General features: G+C 30.1%; 2 protein-coding genes across 6 annotated transcripts; both read left to right on the top strand.

Moving 5' to 3' along the window:
• The first annotated feature begins 493 nt into the window (after window positions 1-493).
• On the top strand, window positions 494-5,769 carry LOC137810234 (alpha/beta-Hydrolases superfamily protein). 4 transcript variants are annotated; one of them, XM_068611392.2, is made up of 6 exons: window positions 564-693; window positions 818-945; window positions 3,369-3,986; window positions 4,087-4,189; window positions 4,982-5,187; window positions 5,323-5,769. In XM_068611392.2, exons 3-6 carry the CDS (start codon window positions 3,370-3,372, stop codon window positions 5,597-5,599), a joined length of 1,203 nt encoding a protein of 400 aa, XP_068467493.1. In that variant the 5' UTR covers window positions 564-693; window positions 818-945; window position 3,369; the 3' UTR covers window positions 5,600-5,769. The 4 variants fall into 4 exon arrangements, with proteins under 4 accessions (XP_068467494.1, XP_068467493.1, XP_090154211.1 ...); XM_068611393.2 differs by lacking the exon at window positions 818-945 and having other exon boundaries at window positions 494-693; XM_090298085.1 differs by lacking the exon at window positions 818-945 and having other exon boundaries at window positions 585-693; window positions 3,369-3,976.
• Window positions 5,770-9,168: 3,399 nt separating this feature from the next.
• Window positions 9,169-14,669, top strand: COAD (4-phosphopantetheine adenylyltransferase). Of its 2 annotated transcripts, XM_068611416.2 has the most exons (7): window positions 9,169-9,398; window positions 12,267-12,423; window positions 12,512-12,583; window positions 13,151-13,210; window positions 13,693-13,787; window positions 14,113-14,182; window positions 14,304-14,669. In XM_068611416.2, the coding sequence occupies exons 2-7, from the start codon at window positions 12,292-12,294 to the stop codon at window positions 14,427-14,429; spliced, it is 555 nt and encodes a 184-aa protein (XP_068467517.1). In that variant the 5' UTR covers window positions 9,169-9,398; window positions 12,267-12,291; the 3' UTR covers window positions 14,430-14,669. The 2 variants fall into 2 exon arrangements, with proteins under 2 accessions (XP_068467517.1, XP_090154214.1); XM_090298088.1 differs by lacking the exon at window positions 9,169-9,398 and having other exon boundaries at window positions 12,213-12,423.
• Window position 14,670: the final 1 nt, after the last annotated feature.

Genomic DNA, 14,670 nt, shown 5'->3' with positions numbered 1-14,670 from the left:
TAAAGTGAGAATAAAGCTATTTGACCCTTAATTATCAAGCTTTTTATTTTGAAACGCTGATTTCGTCATAAATTTTATGCATTTTTTTATACATATCAGCTCTGTATAATCAAATCAATGACGACAGGATCTATCCCATTGTGTGGAGAAACTTCCCATCTAATATGATTAGAAGTGAAAAAATATCGGTTTTCTAAAGAAAGTAGATTTTTTTAAATTACTGTATTTGAGGTGTTTCATACGGTTTTATTTGGAAAAGATGTCTGAATAAGTTGAGAGAAAAGAAAATATTAAACTATCAACTTCGATTTTGTGAGACCATATTGACAATATCAAATAATTAATATTAATTTAGTCGATACTAAAATATTAAATTTTTTATTTATATATTAAAATCGATTGAACAAACCTAAATGTTTTATTTTATTTAAGAATTAAATTTTGGGTCTATATGTGGAATACTAATATTTAATTAATTAAATAAACGAAAGTTATCAAGCATTGATATTATTTATTTTTTAATAAAATGTGTAAGTGGTTAAAGTTTAATGAAAACACCAATTCTTCATTATATTCGTTTACTTACCCTTCTCAAAAGTTTGGTAAATCTATCTCCCCCATTGAAGAAAAATAAAAAATCTTAAAGTTTGTTTGAATCAGCAATTGAAGCAAAAGCTAAACGAAGGATTATCGGTGAGTCGCTTGTCCTAAATGCGTAATGGTTCTTCACACTTGTTTTTCCCCAAATCTGTTGATTTTATTTGGTTATCCCTAATAATGCTTGACCGAAATCAAAATGGTGAGGGTTTTGTTACAGGTCCAGCAGACACGAGGCCGCGTAGGTACATGTACAGTTAGGCCTACAGAGAAGCATTGCGAGGCTTTCAGGCTTCCGATTAGGGCTCCGGTTTTGTGAAGAGGGGTTTCAGATTTCTTCGTGAACTGGTTAGTTTGTGTTTGTTTGTAGGTTTTATTTTTTGTAAGATATCATTTGAGTTTGTGTGATTAGAGAACGGACAAACAAAGCGGTTGCTTTTTCTCAAACTGGCAGCAGAGGAGTGATTCTCCTTTTGCTCCATTTTGTGCCACCTCCTCTGCTGGCTCTCAACTTGCTAGATATATTCAAAATTTGCCACCTAGAATATATAATATATTTAGTCAACAAAGCAAAGAATCTGAAAGAATGGGAACAAAGAGATTCTGAGCAGTTATTTCATAGATGAAGAGAAAAAAAGGAAAGTAACAGAGGTTGAATGTAGCCACTGTACAACAATTGCTATCACTTTACTAGTCACAACTTTTTCCTGGATTGAGATGTGTAGCAGTACCATCAGGAACATGGTTGCCTTTGTAGAGATAGTTAAAAGAAAACTGAACTTCTGGATTTGGTAGCATTGAAATTTCTAAACACCGTAAAACTATTAAGAATGAGATTATTATAATCTAATAAATATTCAATGAAAAATGAAAGAGCAAGAAATATTTTATTATCAGTAAAATATTCAGTAGAGTACATGCTTATAGACACTTTGAGAAGAGTGTTTTGCAAGTTGATACTACTTTGCTGACTCAGTACTGCTATGTCTGTTAAAAAATAGTTGTTACAAGCTAAAAATTTGTTGTTTGTTACTCACTGAAAAATAGTTAGACTTAATGATCACTTACAACAAAGAGTATTGTATTAACATGGACTGCACTAACTAATATACACCATCAGAGATGAGTTCATTTTTGGACTTATGTCTTTAATTTGTCAACTAGCTAAATTTCCAACATCCAACACTTTATTTAGCATATTTTCATAATGCAATTATTATTGCAGATAGTTAATAAATTTTTCATATCACAAAAACACAATGAATAGAAGAAACTATATCATAGGCAATTGAAGGCTATGTTGGATGAAATAAAAGACAATTATGATTTATGTATGAGACCCTTGTGTTTTTTAATTAGGCCAGTTATTAGCATCAACAGAAATAGACACAGGTGGCTCTTATTGTTTAGTATCAACAGACATAAGCACTTATTTTCCTCTAGTGGCAGTTATTTATGGAATATAGACATAGGAGATGATATTAAGTTAAAGGAAACTAAGATATGAAATGAAAAAAACTGGAAATAGCAAAATGTAGCCACTGTAACCCCTGAAAGAAGAAATCTTAGCCATGATGTAAAGTGTCAGCAACAGTACTAAGTAGTTTTTAAGGCTTACTTAATTTAGAACTGAGATACTAAGGTTGGACCAACCTAAAAGGCCTCCAGCAAACACATCCTGCTAGTGGTGCCAGTAGTCACTGACTAGAGAAATGGCAACAAGTGATGCAAAAAGTAGTGGCAGAAAAACAGTTCAGAGTTTTGCAACATGACCTCTGCAATGAAAAGCTTTTATTTTCCCAGATAAGTACAATGATAAAAATCCCAGACCAGAAAATGTCCCTGCAAATAAATTGAAAATATCTAAAGCAAAGAACTACAGAAATTTGAGAACACACAAAGATTATTCTAACAAACAAAGTTGACTGTATGGTAATTGATGATTATTAGTTAGAGATAAGCAGAGTGAGAGGTGCAGTGCATTGGACACTGATCTCTCTCAAGTCAAGTGCTCTTTAGGTTCACTTTTCTTTGAGCACCCAAAGTTTTATATAACCGGACAACACAGTCCAATAATAACTGGCTGAAAACCAGTTAATTAGAGATAAACAGAGTGAGAGGTGCAGTGCATTGAACACTGATCTCCACATGCTTCCTAACCCCTGGAAATCTGAATAACTCAAATAGATTTGAAAAAACTGATTCTATTATAACGGACTGGTCAGCCCAGTACTTAATAACGACTTGTGTTAACCTAGGCCCAAAAAGTCTATAAATATAGCCCAGTACTCAATGTCATTCTCACTCTAAATACTTGTATTTTCTCTAAGCTACAAGGTACAAGGTTGTCATAGGTTGAAATGCTTCACAAAAGTGTTCAATATCTGTTGGATTAATTGATTTAGGAATCAATTTAGTGTTCTTGATCACGCAGCTTTGACATGTAGTGACATTTAGTGGCATTTGATAAAGAGAAAATAAAAGTTTTATTGAAATGTAAAGTTGATAAAGTATGTTTTATGTTTGATTTACATGTTAGAGCTAACATTTCTAAAAAGTCGATAGTTTTTTGGGATGCTTTTTAAGAAGCATTTCACAAAAACGTTCCAACAAAGAGGTTAAATTTTGTTTTGTTTTGTTAAAATACATTCTTTATTAATGTTGATGCTGTAACGAATTAAATATTTTAGATAAAATGATACATTTATAAATTGTCATTGGATCTGAATTCTGATAATCCAAGAATCCTATTGTGTTGTATTGTTTTGTAGGATGATGATGGTCACCAAAGCTGAAATCAGAGTGTTGAGACCCTCTACTTCGGTTCGCCACTTTTTCTGCAAAACAAACTCATTCTCACGCTCTCATTCTTCTGTTTCCTTCCAATGCGCTGCTTCCACCACAACAATCTCCTCTCTCACGTGCCGCCCCATTCCCCCAAATTCCAATCCCCGTAACTTCTTCTTCTCCTCTCTCGCCTCTTTCCAAACCCTAAACTCTTCCAGCCACCTCTCCAATGCTCCCAACAACCCCTTCCTTTCTCAATCACAAGGTGGTGGCACCTTTGTCTGGAACCCTGCTTCGAGCACCCCAAGCACCACAATTTACGGAGCCAAGGATTGCGTGCCCACAGTGGTCCTTCTAGGGTGGCTCGGAGCGAGGACCAAGCACCTCAAGAGGTACGTGGAGTGGTACAATTCACGTGGCTTTCACGCGGTTACCTTTGTTGTGGATGTCAAGGAGCTACTTCGAATTGACCTCGGCCATGTCCTCGAGACCCGAATCTCTCTCCTTGCTGACCACCTCGTTTCTTGGTTGTCCCTCAAGGAACAAGATGAAAGGGATCGATGCTTGGTTTTTCACACTTTCAGCAACACGGGTTGGTTTGTGTATGTGCACTTGTTAATCATTCTGCAATTTCCAAATGACCTCTCCTTGTGACTATTCCTTGTTTGACATTTATATATGTACTTTTCTTTTTCTTTGCAGTTATGGTTACATGCTAGCCCGAATGCTGGGTAGTGAGGATCTCATGATGAAGATTAAGGGATGCATTGTTGATTCGGGAGGAGGAGAACCTTTCAATCCACAGGTTTTTAAACGCTAATATTCTAATTTATTATTGTTTACTTGGAGTATCCATTGCTTAAGCCTTGATATAGGGGATGCACCATTTGTTTAAACTCAGCTGTTACTGCAGTTCTATGGTTTTGAGTATATTTGTGAACCTGGCTGGCCAAACTATGTTTTCCTTTGCTTGTTTTCTCTTGATTTTGTTACCTCCCCTTACCCTCTGGTCTCCCCTGCACCATTATGATTGAAAAGAAAATTGTGACGTTGTGTGCTGTGTATAAAATAATGTGGGGATCAGCAGTCAGGCCCCCTCTTTCCGTTTAGAATCTGTTATTCAAGGCTTACATTTCTTATGTTACTTTTGAATTGATAGAATAGAAAGGAGTGGATTGGAATGAAATGATATTATGATGGTTATATTCCTATTTGAATTGTTAAAACAGGATGGAATTGAAGTGGAATATAGTGGAATGCATTTCATTCTATTCTATCAAATACTCCTATTTATCAGGTAGTCAAGGACCATCAGGTATTCGTGGTCCAAATCAATGTCTGCTTAACCATAGTTAAATTTTACAACTTGGAAGATATAATTAATTATACTCAATTACACGTCATGTAAAGATTAATGGGTAACATGTAATTCTTTAATCCTTTTCTTATATATCCACTCTAAATATCCAAACATAGCCTTTAATCCTTTTCGTAAGCTACCTTGATTTGTGGTTTATTCTTCTTGGCTGGTAATTCCTCGGATTATGAATTCTCAAATTGTTTTACCCCATGTTTTAACCAAACGTCTATATTGTAGGTCTGGGCTTCTGGTTTTTCTGCTGCTATATTTAAGAAGCGCAGCTCTGTAGAACCTGTAGTCGAGGTAGAAGGCAAGCTGAAATCAAAGACTGAAGCTAGCTTGTCAAATATTCAGCAAAATGAACCTTCGAAGATTGAAACAGCGGTCTTGTCTCTATTAGAGAAGTTCTTCTCATTTGTTTTGCAGTTACCGGATGTGAATCGGTAATTTTCTTCCCTGCAATCTTGTATGGATCGCACCCTTATCTAAGTTTGTTAATAGGCTCTCACATATTTAATATACTTGAAAATGTTAGGTGGTAACTGATAATAAGCACATTTTTTGTCTCTTGAAAACAGGAGGTTAACAAGGATTGTGAATGTGCTCACCAAACACCAGCCTTGCCCTCAGCTTTACCTGTATAGTACAGCTGACAAAGTAGTTCCATTTGAATCAGTAGAAGCGTTAATTGAGGAGCAGAGAAAGATGGGAAAGAGGGTAAGGTCCTTTAACTTCGGATTATCTCCCCACGTAGATCATTATAGGACATTTCCGGACCTATATTTATCACAGGTTACTGAATTTTTGAACGAATGTTTTACTACTACGACCACACAGACAGCTTACAAGACTTAAGTTGCCTTTCAAAGTCTAAATTTTTTGCATGGCATTAGTCATTACTGGAATTTGCTTCCTTTATTTTTTCCAAATGGAATGGTCCTTCATTATCACAAGGACAAGGAGAAAAGTTAGAAGTGGTCACATATTACATAAGTCCATTCACACAATACATTGACTTGCAAACAGTGCCAGCTAGTTACACATTAGAGTAATTCTTTTGACGATTGTCCACAAAGCTCAAGTGACTAACAAAAGTGGAACATGGCTAACTGATGAGATGAGACCATTGGTGATCTTGTTAGATTGACCAAGCAGTCTACTTGAAGCTGAAATGGCATGGTCTGTTTTCAAATAAATTGATAATAATACTTCACTACTAGTTCTAAATTAACTAGTATCAATTGCCATGTGGAGCTGTCACAAGGGAATTTAACTCTTCAGAAAAGGGCAAGATACGGTTTTCATAGATTGAAATGCTTCAGAAAAGTGTTCAATATCTGTTGGATTAACTGATTTAAGAATCAATTTAGTGTTCTTGATCGCGCGGCTCTGACATGTAGTGACAAATAGCGGGCATTCGATAAAGAAAAAAAATTATGGAAATGTAAAAATGTTAAGAGTTAACATTTCTAAAAAAGTCAACGTTTTTTGGGATGCTTTTTTAAGAAGCATTTAACAAGAACATTCCTACAAAGAGGTTAATTTTGTTGTTGTTAAAATACATTCTTTATAAATGTTAATGATGTAACGAATTTAATATTTTAGATAAAATTATACATCTTTTTTTAAAGTTTTACTTCTGTTATAATAACGTTTATACTTGATTATGGTATATATTATGTATTATTACAGACATGGGCACGTAGGTGTGATCTATGTTTCAGCTAATTATAATTGTAAGGATTAGTAATTCTTATAAATTGTAAAATTTCTCTAATAGCAAATGTCAATTTAAATGTAAAATTTCGTATATGCAATTGTGAATTTTTGTGCCTTTTACGGTTTACTATCTTTTGAGTTTATAATTTTTTAAATTGGTTTTTGTTTCTATTCTAATACAATTTTAATCTTTACTTTTTTAATACAATTTTAGTCTTTATTTTTTATTAACAGTTTTCATCTCTTTTTAATACCATTGTGATAATCACTGGACTTGTCACATTATCAATTAATTTAACGCCATACTTATGGATAATTTCATTTGAGTAAATTATATTTAGCTTTTTAGTTTTTGTTATTCTAACATTATCTTTTAAGTACCATTGTGATTTTTTTTTCAAACTTAATCATAAATAATAATAATAAAATAATATTATCAAAGAGGACATAAGTTTGTAGATTTTGGAATTTTCTAGAGATGAGATTTATTTCCTTCACAGGCTTGATTTTCATCTCTTTTTCTTTGAGACATGCATGCAGGAGTAGGGTGTTTTATTTGTATAAGAAAGAATGTAAATTTGAGTTGACTTTGGGATATCATTGTCTAGAACTATAGTATTTAGATGAATTGAAGCTTAGATTGCAAGTGTGCTTCAAATTATCTTTTCCAAATTTTAGCTCCTTAATTCACAATAAAACAAACTAAGAAGAGGTAGAAGGTAGTAAAGTTAGAGTACAAAGTTAGATAGAATTAGGTGCATGTTGAGATATTTGAAATAACATGTTGTAAATTTGTTTGATAATTCAGTTTCCATATAGAGATTTTGGGGTGACTTTGGGATCTCATATGAATTATACAACACCTTGTAGAATCGAAAATTGAAATGATAACTATTATCATTGAAGTTTTTGAGCAAATTTTCAGCAATGACTTGCCTTGTTTTTTTATAATCGACATTGGTGTTGGTGGAACTCATGAAGACATGAATTAATATTTTATGATATTAGGCAGAAGTGTTAAATATAAGATGGGGTAAATGTTGTGTGAATTGAAATGGATTAAGTTAGAATTTAATTTGAGAAGTTAATTTGGTAAATTTAGTGGTTACAGTACGTTAGGTCTCTGAATTGTGTAAAACTTTTTAATGTTTCTTGTCACATGGTACATTAAATGGTCATGGATACATAGATTGGTGTTGAATTCAAATTAGGGTTTTATTGGGTTTAGGGTTTTTTTTTTGTTTTTGGGCCGCGTCATGAATTCCGGAGGCCCATGGATTGAGTGGATGAAATGAAAATTTCTATCTTATTTTGATAAGAAATAAAAAAACTAAAGAAGCTACTTTTTCCTAAGTTAATAGCTAAATAGTTAGTTCATTATCATAACAATAATAAATATTTTGTATAAATTACTGTATGGATCAAATTATAATAAAATAATTAGTTGATTTGCGTAAAAATAATTTGATAACTAAATATTATGTATAAACTAGTTACAGCATAGGTTCAATTGTAATTAAATAATTTGTTCACTGTTATAGTCACAATTTGGTAATAAATAACTTATATAAATTATGAAAAATTAAGAAAAAAATTACTAAAACAATTTCTTATAGCAATTTATAATTTTTGTGAAACATTGTTTAAATAATACTATGTTAAAACACAATTATTTCGAAACAATTTTTGTTTAATGTGTATTGTTTTTATTGATTATTTTTGCTCAGTCACTCATTGTTTACCTAATCGTGTTTTCTGAAAACCTAACCTAACATGTAATTACTCTGTCACATTCCCTGCCTAACACAACACTTCATTACTCTCAATCAATCACTATCTACTTCCATATCTTTTCTCGCCAAACAACTTATTCGGTTTATTATGTTAATTAATATTCTGCTATTTATTTATTTTACTTATTCTACTAATTATTTTATTAATAGAGATTTAACATCGACCAAAATTCAATATTAAAACTTATTTATCTTAAAATTAAATTTTATTAACAGTTATATATTACACAAAATTGATTCCTCCCAATTCGAAAAAATAGATTAGAAAGTGAAGCATCTAAAATTTATCTAAATTTCTTACAGTTTAGTGGTGGTGGCGGAGACTTAGGTTCTGTGTATAAATATTATGTTTGAAATTGAGTTATAATAATTTTTTATAAATTTTTTTATTGTTAATTACGTTATATTTTTTTTTAGTATTTTTTTTTATTACATGATTTTTAATATTAAAAAATAATAATTTTCTTTATTTATATAATATTTGATTTATTTTCTAATTTTATAATATATTTTTAATATTGTATTATTTTGTTGTAGTATTTTTTATTTTTTATTATTACAGGATTTTTAATATTAAAAAATAATATTTTTCTTTATTTATATAATATTTTATTTATTTTCGAATTGTATAATATATTTTTAATATTTTAAGAAATTATATGAATTCTTGTTTTTATTTAATTTGTTAAATATATTATTTCTTTAACTATAATTTTTAAATTTATGAATATGTAAAGTTATTTATTTTAAAAAAAATATTTTATAATATATTTATAATAGACAAGAATAAATTTGTAAAGTAATATTTTATACATTTAAAAAAAATCAAAATTCTATCATAACTATCATACCACTCACAAACTCTTCTAAATTTTTATTTCTCACATATCGAGTCTAACATTCTTCAGTTCAAAAATCATTATTTTCTTCATATTTTTCTCTCACATCCTTATATATTTATTCCCTAAAATCCCACACATTCTCATCCTAATCCAAACGCACAGGAATATTCACACTTCATCTCCTCAATCGTATCTCTCCTTTGCCTTCTCCGATTCGCTTCTTCTCCTCTCTCGCCGAACCTCAATTTCTCAGCTCATTTGCTGCGATTCGACTTTCCCTTACTCGCTTCAATTTTTCAGGTTTTCTTCTTCTTTCTTTTGCCTCTTATTTAGTGTTTAAAGAAAAAAAAAAAGCAAATTTATGCTTCGGCGTTCTGCATTCCCCTTTGTTATCAGAATTCATAGATCGATGAGGACACGGGGTCTGCTATAAAGTCTTTGATTTGTTTTATTATGATACTTTTAGTGGTTGTTGCTATCTGAAAAATAAAAAAAAAAGGTGACTTTGTGATACATAGGAGTATTTTTTTCACTGTGTAGAGTGGAGATTTACTTGGGTTTTGTTTGGGTGGCTCTTTTTATTTAGTATCAACAGACATAAGCACTTATTTTCCTCAAGTGGCACTTATTTATGGAATATAAACACATATGGGATTCATTTTCATTTTTTTTTCTGCAGTGGAGGAGTAAACTATATTTTTTTTTTCAAATAACACTATTTTTACTTTTATTTCTTTACCTATCATTCTTTTCTTTTTATTTTTCTATCTAAACTTTTTTTCTTTAGATATCATATTTCCATTTCTAAATATTTATAAAACTATAGTAAATTTAAATATTTATAAAATTGAAATTGAAGAAAATTTGAAAATTAAAAATTAAATATATAAAAATTTATTTATGAAAAAATATCCATAAAAAAAATTAAAATAAAATATTTTATAGGTATTTTGATGTAAATAAATATCATGGATAAATCCTAAACCTTAAAACCTAAAAAATTATAAAAAATATTATATAATCATATTTGTTATTATAATTTATGATATATATTTATATATTTACATAATCTTTCAATTTAAATATAATTTTTTTCTTAAATTTTTTATTTTAAAATTATAATTTATACATTTATTTTTTTATTAAATCTAATAATAAATTTATTTACTTATTTCTTTTTAGTATTACATACATATCATCAATTAATAACTTAATTTTTATTTATAATTTTTTAAACCAGTTAATTTTTTTTATAAAATATCCAAACAATTTTATTTAATTTTTACTATTACTTATTTTAATACCTTTTCAATTACTTAATAACTACTTGTGTTAACAAGGTTTTCATAGATTGAAATGGTTCAGAAAAGTGTTCAATATCTGTTGGATTAATTGTTGATGCTGTAACGAATTAAATATTTTAGATAAAATGATACATTTATAAATTGTCATTGGATCTGAATTATGATGATCCTAGAATCCTTAAATATTAAAGTTTATAGTTATTAAAAAATTATACAAATATTAAATTTCAAGTTATAGTAAAATAATCTGCTGTCAATTTGATTATTTTGCATTTTTCAATTACTTAAATAGCTACTTATGCTAGATAATTACATTTTTTAATGTTAGTTTATCAAAACTTTCAGCTTTAAGCTTTCAATTTCAGCAAACTTTTTAACTTTCAACTACTTTATCTATTAATTTTGCTAACTGCATCCTATTTCAAGAGTAAAAAGAAATACAGAACTAAAGTTAAAATACATTGTACAACATAATATACATTAAATTAATAATTTTTTCATTAAAATATAAATACTAAGCATATAAATTGAATAAAAGATAAAAGTAAGTTAAAATAAGAGAGTAGAAATGAAAATTGAATCCTCAAAATATACCTAATTTATTTATTTTATAATGAGCAAGCTGAAATGAATCATTCATTTAAAATATTGATTTGTTCCGTGAAGGAAGTAAGAAAACAAATGCAATTTGGACACCTATTTCTATGCACTACAAAACAAACACAATAAATAACTCATTTTTATTTAATAATACATACAATTTCAAGTGCATATTAATTACTTAAAATCATTTTGTTAACAATATGTTTTCGTTTTAACTATTTTCATTAATCATGTCTTTAAATAAACTAATATTTGAACATTAAAAACACTATTATCAGACAATATTAATACAAGAGTTTTCTTTATGTTACTATTTTAATATTTTTTTATAAATTAACTGAAATTAAGAACAACAATTTCAAAGACAATGATTAAAATCTAAAAAAATTAACATAATGCATCCAAATTGTTTTCGTAATTCACTGTGTCCTAACAGGGGTGATAATGCGGGCTGGTCCGTCCCGCACTTGGCCCGCCTCGCATAATATCTGTGGACTGATTTTTGTAGCCCATCCCGCATAAGGATTGGTTCATGGGCCTACAAAACAATCCGTATAAGAAATATTTTAAAAACATAATAATTTTTTAAATAAAAATTTTAAATTTTTATTATTTAGATGCATTAGGTAAATGATTTCATATTATTATTTTCATTAGACATGCGTAATAAGATGCTATTAAAATTGTTGGAATGTGAAATTTGAAACTACATGAAGAAAATATGAAGGTGAAAAAAAAATTCTGCATTTTAAAGTTATGAAAATTATGCGAGTCAACCCACCCCACCCGCACTTAACCAATGCAAACTAGGGATTATTATGCTAAATAGACTTAAACGAGACGGTTCGATACACTATGACAAAGGCACAATTACCCAAGAAATATATATTTTTTTTATAATAACCAACCACAAAGCACCTCAACTGTTTATAACTATATATAATAACAAAATAATTTTTATATTTTTCAACAAGTATTATCCATCAAATAGTGACAGAAAATGGCAGCAAACAAAATTCAATATATTAATAATGATTGTTTTATATTGTTATAAATTTTTTTCATGAATTAAAATTTGTTAAAAATATAAAATTTTAAGTTCTGCTATTAATAGTTTTATATTTTTAATAAACCTTAATTAGAAAAAAAAACATGTGAAAAAATGTATGAATGACATTGATATATAAAATATAAGATTCATTGTAACAAATTGTATTGTTTATGTGATACTTACCCAATACCACTCTTTCCTCGTGCTTAGAGCGAAAGCAATTTGAGCACATCGAATGGCGGTTCACGATGACCATGACCCTATGCTCATGGTGCTTCCTTCTCTCTCTCCGCCCAACACCTACCGCGCCGTCGTTATCGGTGGCACCTTTGACCGATTGCACGACGGCCACCGCCTCTTTCTCACCGTCTCTCTCTTGACTATATTCTTTTATTTTATTTTATTTTATTTTTTATTTAGATAAAAAAATATGAAAGTTTGAAACTTGTGTGCAGGCTTCTGCGGAAGTGGCAAAGTGCCGGATTGTAATTGGAGTTTGCGACGGTCCTATGTTGGCAAAAAAGCTGGTACTTTTTGAATTGTTTCTTATTTTTGTTTATTTCTGCAAAATTATATTTGCACACAACCTCTCACCAATTATATTGCTTCTACAGTTTTAGGTTTTCAACTGAAACTGCAAAACGCAATTCGTTTTACAGTCCAACCATATCGTTATGTCGTTGCTTTGGTTATAGAATTTGGTTGTTTTTCTCAGTCTTTTCTTGAATTGTTGAACTCTATAGAATTCTATGTTAATTAATTTCAATTTTGACTGTTCAAATTATTTATAGGAGTAGGTAGCAGTCAGTGTTCAAAATTTCCAACAGATTAACTGAATTTAGCCCTTAAACAGGGAAAGTTATTGAGTGCTTTGAAATGTTCTGCTCTTGAAATTCAGTGATTAATTTTTTTTATATAAAGATTATATTTGGAAAATGGTACCAGCTAGCTAAATTAAGGTCTTGTGCTATTTGATCTTGTTAATTGAAATTTTTAACCATATGGTGAAAATCACTTTATTTCTGTCCGACAACCCCGTGGCTTGGATTTTTACACACAAAGGAGTCTGTTTTAATCCTTGTGCTCTTTTGTAGTTTGCTGAACTGATACAGCCAGTTGAAGAAAGGATAAATAATGTCAAAAATTTCATAAAGGTATGAGTACGAGTACAGACAATTAAAGTGTTCCTTGTTATTTATTCATGAATTGAGTTTCCTGTGTTTTGTTCTTTAAAGAAGAAAAACAAAATTGACAGGCATTAATGTTGGTCAGAATACAATAAGCTTTTCATTTTGCATGTCAATGTAGAACAAGAGGGGCAGCATTTTTACATCTGTTTCCGCAGTAACATATCTTTTTCAAGTTGCATACAAGAGTTTGCATGGTTTTATACAGTTTTGTATTGCTGGTTATATGTGTTAGAGATATAGTATAGAAGTTTTCTCGTTTCTTCATCTAACAGTTGATGTCTTCTGGAATAGTTAGTTCGTGGGTTGTGTGTGAATGTGACAATAATGATATAGGAATCTACACACTGTTCCATCAGATGCTTAGTGTTTCTTCTAGCAGAATTTATATGAAAAGTGCATTTTTTCTTAATAAATTTTTATTGATATTTGTTTGAACTAACATGCAGTCTATCAAGCCAGATTTAGAAGTGCAAGCTGTACCAATCACAGATCCGTTTGGCCCTTCCATTGTAGATGAAAATTTGGAGGTTGTGATTGTAAGGTTAGTGTTAAGACTGTTCCTGTGTAGCCATATTAGTTTATGTATATCCATAGACAGGTTATAAAAAGTATCTTCCATGTTCTGATCAAGTATCTCATTCCCATTGGCTGGTTTCTGATCTCAATGATCATGATAATTAAAGCCTTGTTTAGGTAGAAAACATAACTGGGTGTTCTCTTTTATCCCATGGTCCATTGTTGTGATTTTTTATTTCTCTCTTCAATTCTGATTGCATTAAAAACAATTGAACACAACTTTATACATGTTCATTTTTAAAAGTGTCTTGGAGTTATTTCATTACGAACTGGATTTGGCTACTTTACAGCAAAGAGACATTACCGGGAGGATTGGCAATAAACAGAAAAAGAGCTGAAAGAGGCCTTTCACAGTTGAAGGTCTCAATTTATTGTTTATGTGGTTGCTTATTGTTTCTGACATAAAAATAGTTAAGAAAATTCTTCTATTTTCGAAAAATTTAGTGACATATAAGGAATTATTTTCCTGGATCATATGCAGATTGAAGTTGTGGATTTGCTTTCTGGAGGATCAGGTGAAATTAAGCTGAGTTCATCGATACTACGGAAGATTGAGGCTGAAAAGGCTGAAAAGGAGAAACATCAAAACACGATATCGCAGACGTAGTTACAAAAAATTGGTTTAATTTTTTTCTATTAAAATATTTGTTCAAAGATTCTTGAAAGATGAGTTTAAGATGTTCATTGAAGCAACTGATATGCATGTTATGACACTCTTTCTAAGTTTGAAAGGAGGAAAGTCACATTCTTTCAGAAAAATGTTGTAATGATGCATCTTTTTTTCTTTAACCGACAGCAACACAAACACTACTGTTTTGTTAATAGAAATGTGTTGTATTTGTATTTAT

Source organism: Phaseolus vulgaris, chromosome 2, assembly GCF_051622355.1.
Source record: "Phaseolus vulgaris cultivar YP4 chromosome 2, ASM5162235v1, whole genome shotgun sequence".
In the NCBI taxonomy this organism is placed as follows: domain Eukaryota; kingdom Viridiplantae; phylum Streptophyta; class Magnoliopsida; order Fabales; family Fabaceae; genus Phaseolus; species Phaseolus vulgaris.
Note: the sequence above shows the minus strand (reverse complement) of the source record. Positions and strands in the feature narration are given on the sequence as shown.